Raw genomic sequence first — 18,886 nt, 5'->3', positions numbered from 1 at the left:
TTGATAAAATAAAAAGAAACTTGGATCTGCACCCTTGGCTATTGCACCATAATTGAATGGAATTTTTCAATGAAAACGAAACAAAAATAATTTCGGCAATACACATTCTTCACCAGACTAAAACTAGACTAGACTAGACTAAAACCCTCATTAATTAACAAAAACTGGGACTGAATCACTATGCATTTTCGTCGACTAATAAAGATGAGATGAAAATGTACTTCACTTAATAAAAACAAGACTAAAATCTAAGGACATTTTAGTTCATGAACAAAAACGATGATGCACAAACACATGGGACAGACAGGAGGTGGATTCACGGTGAAAAGTTATAAAAAAAGAAGTAAATTAAAGTTATAGCATAACATTAATCCAACGGCTATAGCGTTCCAACAATAAAATTAATCCTCAAGCTCAAAGCATAGAGTCATAGTAGCCACTTATTGATGTACTGTAATCGTGTGTGAAGTTGTTTTTAATCAAACAGATGAGAGAACATTTTATGTGAAATGTTCAACATTATCTGCTGACAAAATAATATATACAGGGGTAAAATGATTGGCCTGACTAAAACTAAACTAAAATGTTGACAGTTTTTGCTGACTAAAAATTGACAAATAAAATTGTTTTTTTTTTGGACTAAAATAAAAACTAAAATGCTAGATTCATAGTCAACTAAAAACGGACAAATAAAAATGGGATGAGGGTGACTAACTAGGATAAAAACTAACAAGCCTGATTGAAACTGGACTAAAACTAAGACTACATTTAAAATTGGCAGATACAATTAACACGACCACACCCGCGCAGAGCTCCACGGATATTGATTAAGAAGCTAAGAGACTTAAAGTCGCTCCGGAGTATAGGTTGCACTAGGCCAAATATGCATACTTAGGTAGAAAAAAACATACTGTCACAGTCACAATGGAGTATAAGTCGCATTTTTTGTGGGTAATTTATTTTACAAACTACTTGACCAAAAACAGACTTCATGTCATCTTGGAAGGCAAGTTATAAGAATAGAGAACAGGTTAAATAGGTGTAAGACATGCTAACACAATCAAGGTTCACTACTTGCAACTTGTAGTCTGTAGTATATTGTTTTCTTCTGCGGGATATTTGTGTTCAGTTGTTCTCAGTTGTCTTTGTAAGCTAACGTTTACTGATTAAATATTTAATTGTTAAGGAGTAGGAGATATCGATATGCATAAGTCTAGAGTGCCCCCTTGTGGCTGTCTGTGAAATTATACACCCCCAGTATATTTTTCAAGTCGCTCCGGAGTATAAATCATGGGAACAGCCAACCTATGAAAAAAAGTGTGACTTATAGTCCAGAAAATACGGTAATATGCGGCAAGAGAGCAAAATGTAAATTGTCCCTCTCAATATATTGGCTTGCAGTTGCTATAGAGCTTTATGTGTTGCATAATGGATACGGTGAAACGCTGCACAACAGTAATTTATTTTCACAAATTGCATTCAGCTCCCATGTGCATGATGTCCTGTCCTCTGTTAATATGTAATGCAATGATTCTAGTGCCTCCATCAAAGAAATAGCAACTCTACTAAATGCTGCCTTCCTCTCCCATTTTTCTTCTCAAAATAACAGGGATCCTTTAAAGGAATGGACATTGACCTACTATTGGTTCTCCTATGCCATGATGTAAGCTATCAAAAACATTTGTTAAGATTGTTCTCTTGAAAGACTCTGGTTGCTGTTATATTTGCTATTGACGACATTCTCTATATTCTTTGGGAAATAGGGGGACGGTAACCGTACTTATTGTGGTCTTGTCCTGCTGTGACAACATTCGCCGTCGGGTCCCCCTCAATTTCATCACCCTGGGCTTGTTTGTGAGTAGCACACAAATCAAAGCCACCTCACCTGCTCTCTTTTACTGCTTTTTCTATTTTTTGGAGCATGTATTTACATCTTCTGTCTCTTCTTCTATATCCATATTTGTGACAGACTATTGCAGAGGGCTTGATGCTGGGATCAGTAGCAGTGTGAGTATTTGTTCCCCAAACTCATGCTAAACCATACACAGGAATGTACATTTGATGGTACTACAGTAAAGTGATCTATAGGGATGTAACAATATCAAAATGTCACGATACGATATTATCACAATATAAACCTCACAAACCGATAATTGTCGCGATATAGTGGGGCCTTTTTTAATTTTTTTTTATTTAAAAAAGCTCACGATGCTGCTGTTCAATTAGGCCTCTTAATGATTAGATAGGTGACTTGAGCTAGGCCGTTGTATCGCTTTGTCCTGGCTTGCCGTCTTCCTGTTTATATTCACCTAGTTGAAACCAATTAGGCCCTTGGGCTAGAGTGAGCCCTCCCCCGTTTCGGTGAGTGGCCAAGACAGTATAAAAGTAGAAACCATTTTGGACAGATTAGACCTTCCACATACAGCAGAAATGGCTCCGCACCTGTGTGCTCGATCTTTCTGGCATCCAGTAAATAATTCAACTGAGAATATACAGTTTCCTGGTTGTTAATTTTAGTATAGCGAGCATTAAAGATAAAAGAACATTAGAACTTTACACTATAAACTCGGTATTGGGGGGCCTTGGGACTTGGGGGTGGATTTGGAAAAAAACACAATATTGTGTTTTTGTACATAACCGCAGTGACAAAGCTTGGACAGTCATTTTATTTTAAATGTCACGTCTATACAATATAAATAGTCATGATGTCATAATTATACATATAGCTCAATTAGTACAGGTGACATTAACCTCAATAAACATAAATGACGTACAATCACTAATAACATGTTAATACTAAGGCAATTACTTGCTAAGGCACATACACATAGGGGCATCTTCTCCCGGGCGCTTAAGTCAAAAAAGGCTCTCTGCTACGCACTATTTTGGCTGTGCAGATTCTCCCATCGACTCAAATATGTCACTTCGCAACTTCATGAAATGTACGCACTCTGGGTAGAGCAATATTTAAATGAGGGCGTCCCTTGTCAAATCTAGAGGTGTGCGTATTCTCCCAGACCCGAAGCATGTTCAGGAGCCTGTACTGAGGACTAGCGCCTCATATTGCATGTTTTGAGTCATTTCACAGCCGTTGAGAGCGGGTGATGACGGTCACGGCCAACTCGGGCGATTCGTGTTGACATGCGGACGGATGGTATGGAGTTAACATGTCAAAACCCCACAAACACATAAAATGTGATTTACTCACACCCAGCATTTCGCGAACAAACTCAGTGTGTTTTGCATACAAAACATAATTCACAAACTAATGCATTTTGAACTGTAACTTTCAAACAAATACATCCTCCTTCAGAAACAAATACAGCATGTTTTACATATTCAAAGCAACATTTATTCAATTACAAAAAATATCCTTCAAGTACAAACACAATCTTTCTTGTACAAAAAATATAGATATTTCAAGTACAGTACAAACAAAAATCTTTTGAGTACAAAAAATATCCTTCAAGTACAAACTAAAATCTAACTGTACAGTACAAAAATAGAAAAATGTAAAAAAAAATCCTTCACGTACCAAAAAAGCAATTCTACAACTACTGATAACAGTCACGTGACTTTTGGCACAATCTTACCGCTGTCACGTGAGTGTTTTGTACTTCAAGGATATTTTGATTATTATGACGAGTTTGTTTGTGAATTGCTGGGTGTGAGTAAATCACGTTTGGTGTATGGGGTTTTGGCACAATTTTAACACCTGTCCCATATATGTCAGTGACTGCCAAACGGCTGTATATGTGTCCCTTATATATTACAATTACGGCCAAACGTGACGTCATTGTTATATTGAATAAAGCATATAGCTATGGAGGTAAATATGGTGCACAAGTAACTTGTACCTGTAAAAAATGGTTTTAGTTGTATTAAAAAATGGTTTTAGTTGTATTAAAGAAATGGTTGTACCTGTAGAAAAAAGTATAAATTTGTATCTGTAAACGTCGTGATTTGTACCTGTAAAGCAAAACTTTTACCTGTAAAAAAATGTTTTTGTATCTGTGAAAAAAATGTGTACCTGTAAAAGTCGTGATTTGTACCTGTACAAATTTTTTTTTGTATCTGTACAAAAAAGTGTAAATTTGTATCTGTAAAAGTTGTGATTTGTACCTGTAGAAATGACAACGTGTAGTCAAAGAAGTTGCCACTAGGAGTCACAAGTGTTTTTTCTGCTGCTGTCCAGTCACGTGACTTTTGCACCAAATCTGTCGCTACACATGGTGCAAAACTGATTTGTACTTGTAGAGCACCGTGATTTGTACTCGTAGAAGAAGAGGGCGGGCTCTGGAGGATTTGGGCGGGCTAAAGCTCAACCTCATTGGTTGACCAAACGACAGTGGGTTGAACTCAAATGACGCCACGTTTTTTATCATTAATATGCACAATTCCGAAATTCCAAACAAACAGAGTAGCCACACCAGTTTACCAGTTTAAAAATACCTCATAAACTGCTGCTTAGTGGTTAGATGTGAAAATTACTATAGAGCTACAGAACCCTATTGAATGTTTTACAAGATAACCTAAACCTATAACCAAAAGTGGACACTACTCAGCTACTTGTATTTGAGTAACATTATATTCAAGTATCTGTACTCTTACTATCACAATAAAATGAAAACAAAACGTTTTTACTGCAAATGAATCTTTAAGCCGCTACAGGTATTTTAACCTGAACCCTTTATCCTCTGTATTTAATCTTTTTATTTTAAATATTACAATTTCTTGATAAATGTCAGTATTTTTGCAATGTATGCTTTGCAAACAGTTTAAAAAAAAAAGGCTCTTACACTCTTAGTTTACTCATCACTCACAGTACTCAAATATTTGTGCAAGTAATTTTTCTGCACTTTTAATTTCTACTTGAGTTTAATTTTCCAATGTAACATTACTCTTATTTGAATATAAATATTGGCTATTCTGCTTTTGAAATGCTAGTCTATCTGTATCACTGAGATGTGAGCAGTGTCACTGTCACCTAGCTACTTTAACAAAAGCAACTAGGTCAAATGTTAGTTTATTTATTTTTAATTAAATGAGAATCTCATAAGTTTCAAAATCTTGCTCAAAAGGTGGAGACAACTGCTGGAGACACTGCTGAAGCATCAGTGAAAAGGATGACCCACTTAATCAGCAAGCAGCCAAGAGACAGGACATTAATATATATTTTTTTTACAATTACGAGTTACTTTTGCACCATATTTACCTCCATATATAGCGCCAGTTGGACGATTTTCTTCATGTGAAGGGACTTGCCAATGAAGTGCCAATCACAAACAATAGTCATCTTAATAATGGGCCGTAAGTTATAGATTTATTTTTCTTTTCTTTTCTTTTTTTGGGGGTAGTAGTGGGAGGGGTGATGTGCCAAGTACTCCTGCAGTGTGCTTGGCAACGTAACTTTCAATTCTAAGCCTTCCGTTATGAGAACGGTATTCTGATTAAATTAAATGCAAAAACACACACTGCTTTGAAGTAGCCTGCAGATGAGCCACGTGCACATCACTGGCAATAACTTCCGGATGCACCACGTAAGTTCACAATCAAATTGTGGCATATTTTCAAAGTGGATCTCTATGGAATTTTCGTGGCTCATGAAAACTCCATGCTCCTTGAATTAGAGGCACCCTCAGACTTCACCGAATCATGCCTCTTGGTGGTTGCACACATATTTTCAGGGTACGCATGACGGGTGTGTCAGAAGCTAAGACAGGAGAATCGCGGTGTATTTAGAATGCGTAAGAAAGGCACGTAAGCAATCCACTGCACTAATAAACTAACCACCAGAGGTTGATGGAACCTTTTAATAGATGTGCTGCTTTTAAAATCGTGATATGATGACGATGATATTGTGGGAGTTTTAATATTGCGTAATTGCCATTAATATATCGTTATATCCCTAGTGGTCTCTCTCTCACTCACCCTAACTGTCATATTGACCTAAGGCTTAGAGCCATTTAAAGAAATACTGTTCAAAAACCTATTGCTAAAACCCCCCAACCTTACCTAGCCCTTTGTCCATCCATTCACCTACCTATCTACCTACCTACCTACCAAGTAAATTTAATAGCTAAAGCATGTAGAAATACATGGTTGAAAATCAGAATGTGATCTATGAGTGACTTGATGCACTGTTTCAGTTGAAGGCTTTGTGTGAATAATGCATTGCAATGATCATATTCATGGGATTCTGTCTTAAGCGAAACTGATATAAAATGAAGATAAACGATACCTTACGTAACATGTCTTGTGGGCACCATCTCTAGCAGACACACAAAGGAAATAATATCACATTTTTATGCGACAGCCATGCAGTACTGAACCCTTCTGCTCATGCTTCTCAGTTATGAAACTATGAATGTTTTGAATGTCTTTTGTTTGTTTGTTTGAAATTGCTTATCTGCAGGATCTTCTCTGCTGAAGCTGTTATGTGGGCCGTGGGTGCAACAGCATTAGTGTCCTTCTCCCTGAGTGTATTTGCAATGCAGTCAAAGGTGAGGTGTGTCACACACTCTTATTTTAGTTGGCAGTAGAAGGTGTGCCATCATAAAACCACAGTGATGTGGCTCAGGGATAATGTCCTTATTGCAGTCATAGGTGATAAACTGAGCATGCAGTCATCATAGCCTCAAACACCGATGGGCTTTCTCCCTTGGCAATAGTATGATTACTGATAAAACCAAAGCATTCGTCAATCAGGTTTATTCCTTGTTCCTAGCACAACCCAATCACTCAGTGATCCTGGGACTAGGCTACAGTACCTGATGAATCCCATTCTCCATTTTTTTGTTCATATTACAAAAGATTTGCGGGATTAAAACAGCCTCAAACCACCAAAATGCAGAGAAAACTGCTTTTGGTACAGCTATGCCTATAAAACGCAATAAATCAGGATAAAAAAATTAGAAAAAGACTTGGAAGATAAAATTAAACAACTGACGGATGAGTACGCAATAAACCCAAATAACCAAATATGGACTGACTTACAAAATACAAAAATACAGTTAACTAAAAAGACAGAGTTTATAATACAACAATTGAGATACAACAACTTTGAATATAATAACAAATCAGGTAAATTTCTTGCAAACCAACTTCAACGTAATCGGGAAAAATCGCTTATAACGGCTATTAAAGGGACAACTGGTGAATGTACACAATCACCAGAAGAAATTAATAAAAAAAATTATAATTATTATCACAACCTATACTCAGAAACTAATAAACCTAACCCAGAGCATATTGAGGCATTCCTCAGTAGCTTAAATATACCTCAGGTAACTACTGAATATAAAGATATGTTAGATGCACCACTTACTATAAACGAGTTGTACAGTGCTCTAGATAGTATGCCAAATGGCAAAGCACCCGGCCCGGATGGTTATCCGGCTATATTTTTAAAGCACTTCTGGTCAATGCTTGCTCCACTATTCTTAAGAGTAGTAACAGAAATTAAAACTAATGGTCACATACGCCCACACATGAATACAGCAGCAATTAAACTTTTATTAAAGCCAGAAAAAGACCCCACCCTTCCAACAAGTTACCGTCCGATTTCACTAATTAACACTGATATTAAAATTATCACTAAGGCTTTTACATCTAGATTAGAAACAGTAATCCCGACAATCATTCATAGCGACCAAACAGGCTTTATTAAAGAGCGTCACTCTACTAATAATATTAGAAGGCTCTTTAACCTTATTAGTAAGTCACAGCGGCATGATAAAAAGGCAGTTATTATATCATTGGATGCAGAAAAAGCTTTTGATAAAGTTAACTGGTCCTTCCTCTTTGCTGTTTTAAATAAATTTGGCTTTGGGAAGTCATTTATTCACTGGGTGTCAGTATTATATGATTCTCCTAAAGCTACTGTTACTACTAATGGGATTATATCTAAGAGTTTTACTCTACAGAGAGGCACAAGACAGGGATGCCCACTGTCGCCTTTATTATTTGCAATATTTATTGAACCGCTTGCATTAGCCATACGCCAGAAAAGAATGATTCAAGGAATTCACTCTGGGGTAACAGAACATAAAATTAATCTATATGCCGATGATATTTTACTTTATTTAGAAAAGCCTGCTAATTTCGTTAGGGGAAGTATTTAACTTAATAACTAAATTCTCACAGTTATCAGACTATTCTATTAACTGGACAAAATCAACACTTCTACCTATTACAGAAAATTCATGGAAACCTTCAAGCCAGGACCCATACTACTCATTTCCTATAGGTAATTTAAAATACTTAGGTATAAAAATCTCACCTAAATTAACTGATTTAATTAATTTAAATTTTACTCCACTTCTGGATAGAATTTATAGTGACTTGGAGCGCTGGAATAATCTTCCTATTTCTCTAATAGGACGAATAGCCACTATTAAAATGAAAGTTTTACCCAAAATAAACAATTTTTTCTCAATGATTCCATTTAAACCTACGGCTAACTGGTTCCAGTTGTTGGACTCAGCCGTTACAAAATTTTACTGGAAAAAAAAAAAAGAAGCAAAGATTAGTCTATCTACTCTTCAGAAAAATAAATCCAAAGGAGGTCTAGAGGCACCAAATTTTATGCACTATTATATAGCCAACCAGCTACAATATATTATTTTATGGGCACAACCCAATAGAGATACTAACTGTTGGCTGGAACTAGAACAGAAGGATTGTAATAACCTCAGACTCCTAGATTTACTCTTTATTACAATATCGATAAAGCGACATAACTGCTTTAAAAATCCAATGATTTCCGCCACCCTGACTGCCTGGTGGAAGGCACTAGAAATGACAAAAGCCCAAGTGGAGCCCTGCGGGCTTTCTCCCCTATGGCATAACCCCGACTTTCAAATTAACAACCAATCGTTTTATTTGAATGTGTGGGAGCAGAAAGGAATTACACATCTCCACCATCTCTTCTCAGATAATATGTTTATATCATATACAAACGGAAACTTTTTACATTATTTGCAAGTTAAAAGTATGATAAAGAAACAAATTCCAACACTTCAGGGTACGCTCCAACCGCCTGTTTTAGCTAAAGATATTACCAAGCTTTCTCCGACAACAACAAAAAAACTCTCAAAAATATATAAGTTACTTTCATATACTGATAAAACGTCTTTACCCATCTCGAAATGGGAAACAGACTTGTCTATAGCTCCGGAATCTGACTTTTGGATTCAAGTTTGTGAAAACGTTTTTAAAATGACAAAACACACAAATTTACAACTTATCCAATATAAAATTATTAACAGAACATACATTACTCAATATATGATGAAGAAAATGGGACTCTCAGACTCCGACATTTGTCTCCAGTGTTTACAAAACACTACAGACACTTATTTTCATGCTTTATGGTTATGTACTCCGGTTATGTGTTTCTGGACTAAAGTCTTAGAAAAACTTTCCGCTGTCTTGGACTGTAGGATACCGTTCTCTCCAAACTTGTGTTTGCTAGGTGACTTAACAACAACTGACTTACCACATAAACAATTTCAACCTATACTTGTAGCCCTTACTATCGCAAAAAAAACTATTCTTGTTAACTGGAAAAATAAACAAACTCTGAATATCGACCAATGGTCTAACCTCCTCATAAATCATATTTTAATGGAAAAAATATCTGCCTCAAATAAAAACCAAATGTCAAAATTTAAAGAAACATGGTCTACGTATATAGAATTTTTTAACCTAAACTTGGATCTTAATTCTGCCTGTTAGCGAGAGCCACAGCAGCGTGATAACTTGCATTGATGTTTCTGTATTTGGCAATTTGTAACTAATGGTTGTGTTTCTATAGTCAGGAACCCGGCTGCTGCCAGCGGGATCGAGCTGATTCGCCTCCGATGGGCACCAGGGGTTGATATTCGGATTCACGGCATGCCAGTGGGTTAATTCTGTGGGTGCTGTCCCCCCTGGCTGGGCGTGGGCGGGTCTGCCCCTCTGTTGGCTGCTGGGTGGCGGCTACGTCTTGGCCGTTCCCTGGGTCTCTTGGGGGGTGCTGCGTTGCGGGGCTTTCCTTGGTGTCGGGGGCGGCGCCGTTCCGGCGCGGTCCGTCGCTCTGGGCCCAGCGACGCGGTTCGGGGCCTGTGGGCCGCCGGGGTGCCCGGTGGTTCCCTCTCCCCTCCCCCTTCCTCCCCCTTGCTGCCTCTCCCTCCTCGCCTCTCCCCGCCCGTCCTCCGCCTCCCTGTCCCTTCTCCCTCGTCACCCTTCCTTCTCCTCTCCCCCTCTCTCCGCGGCCCTGCCGCTGCCCCCTGCCCTTCTTGTCGTCTCCTTCCCCCCTCCCTCCCCCCTCCCCGGTACGCCTTCCTTCCCCTCCCCTGGGCCGGGGGCTCCATCCATGGCCCGGGTCTCGGTGCTCCGGGGGCCGGCGGGGGTGGCTGGGGTTTGATGTCGAGCCCGCCCCGCTCCGGTGGGCGTCCTGGCACCTCGGGCGGGACCCAGTATCCGGGGGGCGAGCCCTATCGCCCCGCCGGACTGGTCCCATATGCCCGCCGGGGTCCCGGTGGGGTGGGTGGGGGCTTGGTGGGCGGGTGCGCCTCCTGCCCCCGCCCGGTTGGGGAGGGCCCCGCTGGTCGCTCCTCTTAACTCACTACACTAGGTTTGCACAATACACTTTTATAGACATATAGGGCACATAACACACTTTGGGGGGTGGGGTAGGGTGGAAACACCGTCTTCACCCTACAACTCCCCTCCAATTTTAATGCACCACACAACTTGGGCGGGGGGCTTGTGGGGGTGCCATCGGTTGGGGGCCGCAGTATAGAGCAGTGCTGCGGTCCCCTGTCCGTGTCCCCCCCCCCCTTATCTATTTTTTGCACCACATACACTCAGTAACATGCTTGGGAGGCGGGTGGATCGGAGCGTGGGAATATCATTTCCCTCGGCTCTGGTTCACCTGCTCCTAATTTTAATGCACCCCACACACACACACACACACACACTTGTATATACACTGGGTGGGGTCACATTCACGGTTTAGGGGTAGAGTTCGCCAGTCGGCGAGCTGGCGGACTCAGTAACAGGGGTTAACTTTCACAAAGAACGCTGGGGTGACGACCGGGGCCTTCCCCCGCTGGGCCTGGGGTTCGGGGGTGTCGGCCACCCTCCGGTGCCCCCATCTCCCCCTTCTGCCCCCGGTGTTCCGTCCCTCCACACGGCGGGGGGTGGGGTGGGCGCGGCTGCCCTCTCCGCTCCGCTGTCCGGCTCTTCGGCGCCGGCGCCTGGGTGCGGGTGGTCCCCGGGGGCTGGGGGTCAGGGGTTGGGGGGCTGCCGGTTGGTCGGGGGGGGGCGGCTTTGTTGGGCGGGGTGTCTGGGGGATTGGGGACCTGGGGGCGGCTGGGGCTGGGTTGGGGTGGGTGGCGGGGGTGGATGGGGGGCGGGGGTTGGGGGCCGGTGGGGTGCCTGGCGGGCCGTCCTGCTGCGTTGGGTCGGGGGCGCGGGCCGTGTTGGGATGGGGGGTGCTCCTGCTCCTGGGTTTGCTCTCCGGCCGGTGGCCCTGGCGGGGCCCGGGGGTCGTCCTTTGGCGCTGCCGCGGCCTGGGGGGCCCTGAGGTGTTGCGCTTGCTCTGTTCCGGCGGGGGTCGACGGCTCCCCTCTTTGGTGGAGATTTTCATGCATGCCAGATCCACCACACCAGCATCTACCGAAACTCAGACACAATCTGTTTCCTCCTCAGGTCATTGAATCGGTTGAGGCTGGTGTCTGTGGATCTCACTCGGCTTCGTCTGTCCTTCCTTCCTTTTCTCGGTCTCTCCTTCGGTCTCTTGAGGCCTCCCTGATTTTATGTTTTTTGGATTTGTTGGGGTCTGGATGTTTCTTGGGTTGGGGAGGAGTTCTGGCGGGTGGCCCGGTGGGTGGTGTCTGGTCGGTGCTGGATTTCACCTTCCTTGGTTTTCTTTGGTCCCCTCGGGTCTCCTGACGGCGGTGTTCGGTTTAGGTGAACGGTATGAGATTTTTTCTAATAGGTTTTTGGTGAGCTAACAAATACACGCACGCACGCACGCACGCATGCACGCACACACACATTTTCACCCACACACACAAAATTAAAAAAAATTAAAAATAAAAAATAATAAAAAATAATAAATAAATAAATAAAGAGCAATGATGATGACATTTCCGAATGAACAATACTGAGCTCTTTAAAAAATAATAATAAAAAAAAAATAAAAAAATAAAAAAATAAAAAGTGATTTCAATTTCAGGTTGATCTTATACAGTGCTGCTCAAAAGTTTGTGAACCCTGCAGGCATTGTCAGATTTTTTAGATAAAATATTAAAATAACCTTATTAAATGTTTAGTTATACCCAAATCTACAATGCTGACAGTGAAAATAATGGACTTGAACAAATAGAATGATAATATTGTCATTAATTCTTGAACAAAAGTTGTGGATTTGAGAAAAATTCAGATTTCATGGGTGCAAAAGTATGTGAACCTCTCACTTAATCTGACATTGCACCTCCTTTTGCAATGATAAATTCATCCAAACACTTTCTTTAGTGATTTATCAGTCTTTCACATCTACTTTTGGGTAATGTTTGCCACTCTTCCTTGCAAAATGCAGCCAGTTGAGAGAGGTTGGATGAGCGTCTAGCATAAACTGCCCGTTTTAGGTCCCGCCACAGTATTTTGAAAGAATTTAAGTCACGATTTTGACTGGGCACATACAGAAGATGAATCTTGTTGTTCTTCAGCCATTCCTTGATTGTATTGCTGGAATGCTTTGGATTATTGTCATGTTGCATGATCCATCGTGTACCACACTATAACTTCACAAAGGACGGCTTCAGGTTATGTTCCAGGATTTCACAATATTCCTCTGATTGTCCAGGTCCTGAGGATAAAAAGCCAGCCCAGAATTTAACATTCTCACCCCCATGCTTCACTCTAAGGTGATGGTTCTTTTGTTGGTATGCAGTGTTGACTTTTCACCAAACATGACTGTTTTAGTTGTGACCAAACAGTTCAATTTTGGACTCATCTGTCCACAGAAGGGACTTCCAAAAAGCTTCAGTGTTGTCCAGGTACTCCCTGGCAAAGTTGAGATGGGCAGCTTTGATCTTTTTTATGAGCAGAGGTTTCTACCTAGCAAGCCTTCCATGAAAGCCTTGTCGATTTACTTTTCTTCTGATTGTTGAAGCATGCACATGTGTCGCAGATGCAGCAAAAGAGGTCTGCAAATCCCTTGATGTGATGTTCAAGTTGGCTTTTTGACCTGAATTATCATTTTTCTTGTGGTTCTAGCTGATATTTTAGAAGGGCGTCCACTTCTAGGCAGGATTGTAGTAATTTTCAGTGTTCACTAGTTGCAGATGATCTGCTTCACAGTGGGATGATGAAGCTAATTTTTTGTGGATGACTTTATAGCTTTCCCCAGACATATGTGCTGTCACTACCCACTTCCTGAGGTCCTCTGAGATTTCTCTTCCTCTCAGCATGACTGACCTGTATGGGTTCACCTGGGTAAGACTAAAATGACATGGTTTTGTCTCTGTTTCAGTCAGTGATGCACAATTTCTTTGCTAAACTACTCATTTCATTAGTTCATTTCAGTGGTTAGTTTAGCTACCAATGTGTCCTACCTGATCCTACTTGACTGCTTGTTTTAAGCAATGCAGCTCAGGGTTCACTTACTTTTGCACCTTCATGAATTGACCAAAAACTCTTTTTAATTAAGTTTTGACTACACAATTGATAAAAAAAAAAAAAAAGAACGATGCATTGAATTGATAAACCTACACCTGTTATTTCATATAAAATCTAATGTTTCACATTGAACAACAGAATCAGGTTGAAACAATTGGAAAGTCCAAATTGTTGAAGAAGTTCACAAACTTCAAAAGTTGCACGGTATGTTCACGTCACTCCATTAGTTTCACTACACTTCCCTTTGCAAGCTTCGTGATGCCTCCATCTGTTCTTTTGATATTGACAAAATTTTAGCCTCTTTTATGTCTGTCTGGATCTTTCATTTCTGTCTGGGAAGAAAAAACAGAGGTTTACAAGCGTACATCTCCATCTTGTTGTGTTTTTTTTTTAAACTATAAACTCCATTAGGACAGTTAACAAAATACGCCTGTCATTTTGTCACAAACAATGCCTGCAAGCTAAAAGGTGTACAGTTACGCAAACACTTTCAGCAATCTAATCTCCGCAGCCGTCAGAACAGCGTTCTGGTTGTAACAATCCATAGTGCCTTCAAGAAAGGTAGGAAATAAAATAACTCTAACTAAGTACTTAGCCACACTGCCTGCATCATAGCAGCCCATGCCTGTATGCCTGTACACTTAAGTGCAACTACTGTAATCGCCTCTTGCTGATGTTCCTGGATTAAAGCTGCCATTCCACATCTTCGCTCCCCTGTTCCTTTGTGTTCTGACAGACACCGAGGGCAAAAAGAGAAATACTCTCTTTGAATCAAACCTATACAGTCCAAACCTAGCCTCTCCATCAGTCAGTGTACTTTTTGGCAATTTGTGTGGATATTGCCGTGACCGGCAAATTGACAGTACTACAATCATCTGAGATGTAAAAAGACGAATTATGCCCAACTTAATGTGTACTTTTGCCTGGTATAATGGTTAAGGCGTTTGCATGATAAATCTAATGTCACGGGTTTGATTCCCATCACGTTTCTTTACTTTTTTTAATTTTTATATTACTTCAATTTCTATACTGTGTGTGTGTTTTGAGGGTTATTTTTAGGGTGAGGCTGGTAATGCCATACCGTCGGTGGCAAAACAAAGTATTTAGCATTTTTGTTGTGTGTTGTGTTGTCTTTTCACAAAGGTGTCATTTTGTTTTGCCACCGAAAGTAGAGTAGTATTAATAGTGCAAGTGCTCATAGTGTGTACGGTAGTTGTTGGCAGGTTTTGTATGGTCGTGTTTGACACGGAAAGTCGCAAACACGAACTCGTAAATAGCAGCACTCAAAGTACCGGTAACAGAACATGACATAATTACCAAAAGCCCTCAATGGCAACACATATTAACACACACAACCCAGTTCATTGCAATGTGCTATGTTATACTGTAGTGATGACAAAAATATGAGTTCCTCCTCCTAATTTGAAGGATTTTGTTGCATTTATTTATTTATTTTTGTTTTAGGTGCAATATTAGTTTTGTGTCAGTTTACTTTTTTAAATTACATGCAAAGCCATGTTTGTTCTGTAGATTGCAATAAAGTTGTTGTTGTTTTTAAGTGTCCGTCTTCTTCGCTGATTCTTCTTCTATGCTTTCCGTTAACTCCCTGTGGCTGCGCTACAGCGCCACTCCAGACTTGGCATATACATTACAGCCGTTAAACGTCCTCAGCATCTTCTTTTGGACACTCACAAGTCTTGAAATGCTTCTGTGTGTATGCGATTTGTTTGAGGAACAAAGCTTCCGTCTGAACGGGGCCTTAGTTCTTGTTTTTCGTTCAGTCTTTGCCGTTCCATTGTTGTTCCCCCACGTCCTGCTGTAGTCAAATCAAATCTCTCAGATTTTTTCTATTCTGAATTATGTTGTTTTTGTTTTGCCTGCCAGTACCATGTTTACCACCTTGGTTTTGTTTAGTTAAAGAATTTCCTGCACCTCAGACCACTTTTCATCAACATCACCACGCAAATCTGACAGCCACAATAGCCTTCAATTGAAGTTGTACTATAATTTTGGGTAAAACTATATCTAAGACTGTTGCGCATTCTGCACAGTCGACAGTGTTCGCTCGGTAGCTTCAATAACAGTACGTCAAAAATAATAATTATTGCAGGACAGTATGCATTCAAAGTTACACTAAATTGTGGGCATGATGTCCTCAAATTTAATTGTTATATTTACAAACAATGTACACCATGAATGTTGAGTTTTAATTAAAAACGAGTACAAAATGTATGTTAAGTGAAATCTTGAAAATATAATTTTTTAAATTAAAATAAGTCAAAAATGTTGTCTTTATTATTATGTTTTTTGTTATGGGACTGCTATCTCCTTCTCTTGGGTGGGAAGGAGAGGAGGTTGGTACCCCAGAGAGCACTGGAAGGGAGACATGCCCAGGGAGGCGTTAGGCAGCGTATTATGGGTATATTTAATCCACATCAATTGGGTACTCCAGGAGGAAGGATTAGCATGTGACATGCAACAAAGTGCGGTTTCTAGCTGTTGGTTGGTGCGTTCCGTCTGACCATTGGTTTGCGGATGATAATCGGAAGATAGACTTACAGAAATGTCTAGCGCAGGGCAAAAATACTTCCAGACAAGGGATGGGAACTGTGGGCCTTGGTCTAAGACTATGTCTAGGGGAATGCCATGGAGACGGAAAACATGTTGTATTAACAGGTTAGCTGTTTCTGTGGTGAAAGGGAGTTTGGCTAGGGCAACGAAGTGGGCGGCCTTAGAAAATCTGTCCACTATGGTAAGTATGACTGTATTACCTCTTGATGGAGGAAGGCCGGTGACGAAGTCCAGTGCTATGTGGGACCATGGACGGTTGGGGACTGGTAATGGGCAAAGGTAACCGGAACTGGGCCTGATAGATGTTTTGTTTCGGGCGATCGACGAAATTCTCATCAGCCCCGCAGTCGATTAGCGCAGACAGCGCCCTTATGGTCGTTGTGGAACAGCGTAGCAGCAAGTTGGAGTCGGCGTGAGAAGGGGCTATGCGTTTGGCTCACCAATACCTCCCCTGTTATTGGTGAGCCTGCCCTTTTGCTGGCCTGACGGAACATGCACGGATAAAGTGACCGTCTTGCCCACAGTACAGGCATAGGCGATTACTATATCTTCGCGTCTTCTCCTCAAATGAAAGCTTGGCGCATCCTAATTGGATGGGTTCTGTAGCGTCGGAGGCGGGCGGGACTTGAGTCGGGAGCTGAATTGGCTGACTGGGTTGCGCGCGCGGAGGAGAGTTTGGCCTAGTTGGCGGGGCTGATCGTCATTAGGGTTCGAAGGCGTGGGATGAGAACCCGAGTGCAGACACGGGAGGCAAACAGAGTCACTTGCGAGTCTTTTAATTAGTGGGCTGATGTGAGCGGGAGAACCAAGGGGGGGTCGAGTCCGGGTAGGGAACAAGCGGGCCACAGGCAAGTTAGCTTCGGCAGACTGGCAAAGGTACGGCTTTGGCAGTGCAGGAAATCTAGACAAAGAGTGGTAATAAGAATAAAGTTCTAATCAAAGGCAGGCAATAAGCTGGATGCAACTGACTGTGTGACAGTTAAAGTTGATCTGGCGCTGAAGTGAAGTCCAAGGCTGGCTTTGTGTGACAGTTAAAGTTGATCTGGCGCTGAAGTGAAGTCCAAGGCTGGCTTTTGTAGGCTGCTGATTGTGATTACATGCACCTGGCTCCTGCTCCAGCTGTGTCTCCTCCACCTCGCCCAGCAGTGTGATTTTCTCACGCACACATACACACAAACAGGGAACAAATGGGCAGGGCTGATGGGGAGGAAGTGGGGGCCCTGACAAAAATATGTGTGGGTAAAATGTAAATGGCAGTGAGAGTGCCTTTTATGTAGATGCATTTGGAAATTCATAGCATCTTTGTCAGCAATATATTGATTTTATTCATTCTGCTTAAACTTGGTTTAAAAGTGCCTATATATGTCTTATAAATACTTACATATGATAAATACTGATGTAGGTTCTCTTCAATCAACGTGCTATTAATCTGATGCTTGAACAGATTCCACAGATTAATATGCATGAAATCAAGTTCAGTGTTAACTAAATAGCAGGGGTGTGAATTGTCTAGTATCTGGCGATCCGATCCGTATCGCGATTCATAGGTCATGATTCGATTCGATACCAATTAATCCCGATATTAATCTATATATAGATTTTTTTTAAACTCAAAATTTTAAAATACTAAGTAGTAAACTTGTACATGTACACTGTTAAGATTTGTATGAAAATGTATTTATTTATCTGAAACCCCTGTATTTAACAAACAATCTGTTGCAATCTTCTTCATGTTTGAACAGCATTGAAATAAAATATTAATGTTCCATTAATATATCATTCTTCCATGCTTAATGTGTGAACCCTAACCCTAAGTAAAACGTTTTGTTGAATATTTCCGTTAAAAAATTATGTTTAAACATTGATTCTGCCGCATATCAAATCAATTCGATGTGTGTTTATGTGTGTTTTGTTTAAGACTTTACATTCATCATGCAGTTGCAGGTCATGTAATCAGTGATAGTGATTCTCCTGTGGGAGCTGCCATCGTTTCCGGTCTCTCTGAAAAGGGCAGGCAGGCCAAAATGCCACCTCCCTTCATCTGTGCCAATGTTGTATCTGCTTCATTAACTCTTTGACTGCCAGACGTTTTCAGAAAAGGGATGCCGTCAGTGCCAGCCGATTTAAGCATTTTGACTGATCTTTCAAGGTCCACAGACAATGTTCTGTTTGGACTATGGAAACACACATACTACCAAATGAAAGAATGGACTTTCATCTTTCATCAGAAAAAAAAGTTTGTTTCTACCTTATTCCGTTCTTTAGTAATCAACAATAGAAAATGGTTAGTTTCATCCGATTTCGCTTGTTTTGGACTAAAATATGGAGAAATCAAGCTTTTAGTGAAACGATATTATTTCATGCACTCTAGTGAATTTTACACTTCTTTTTGTCCATGAATGATGCCACAAACACCTAAATAGTGCTTTACTTCTATAAAATACTACCACCAAGAATGAAAAAGTGTTTTTTGAAAACAAAATACGTTTATTTACATTCAACAGTGTAACAATTTGACAACAATTTGGCAAACTATTTACAAATGTGTGCAACTGTGGTGCTATTTACAAATATGTGGATGTTTCAACGACAGTTTTTCTTTTTGTGTAACACTCTCCTGCGTGCAAGGAGACAGCATTTGCAC

The 18,886-nt window shown here is 40.9% G+C and overlaps 1 protein-coding gene across 1 annotated transcript in view; it reads left to right on the top strand.

The window, feature by feature from the left end:
* Window positions 1–18,886, top strand: part of LOC147171788 (protein lifeguard 1) — a 51,145-nt gene that overhangs the window by 29,011 nt on the left and 3,248 nt on the right. The window contains exons 5-8 of the mRNA XM_086077392.1: window positions 1,610–1,663; window positions 1,764–1,854; window positions 1,970–2,007; window positions 6,416–6,503. Coding sequence (XP_085933518.1) covers window positions 1,610–1,663; window positions 1,764–1,854; window positions 1,970–2,007; window positions 6,416–6,503 — 271 coding nt within the window. The remainder of the gene's footprint in view (window positions 1–1,609; window positions 1,664–1,763; window positions 1,855–1,969; window positions 2,008–6,415; window positions 6,504–18,886) is intronic.

This window comes from Leptonotus elevatus, chromosome 6 (genome assembly GCF_054856555.1).
Source record: "Leptonotus elevatus isolate MCC_2025b chromosome 6, RoL_Lele_1.0, whole genome shotgun sequence".
Classification (NCBI taxonomy): Eukaryota; Metazoa; Chordata; class Actinopteri; order Syngnathiformes; family Syngnathidae; genus Leptonotus; species Leptonotus elevatus.
This window is presented reverse-complemented; position numbering and strand designations above follow the sequence as displayed.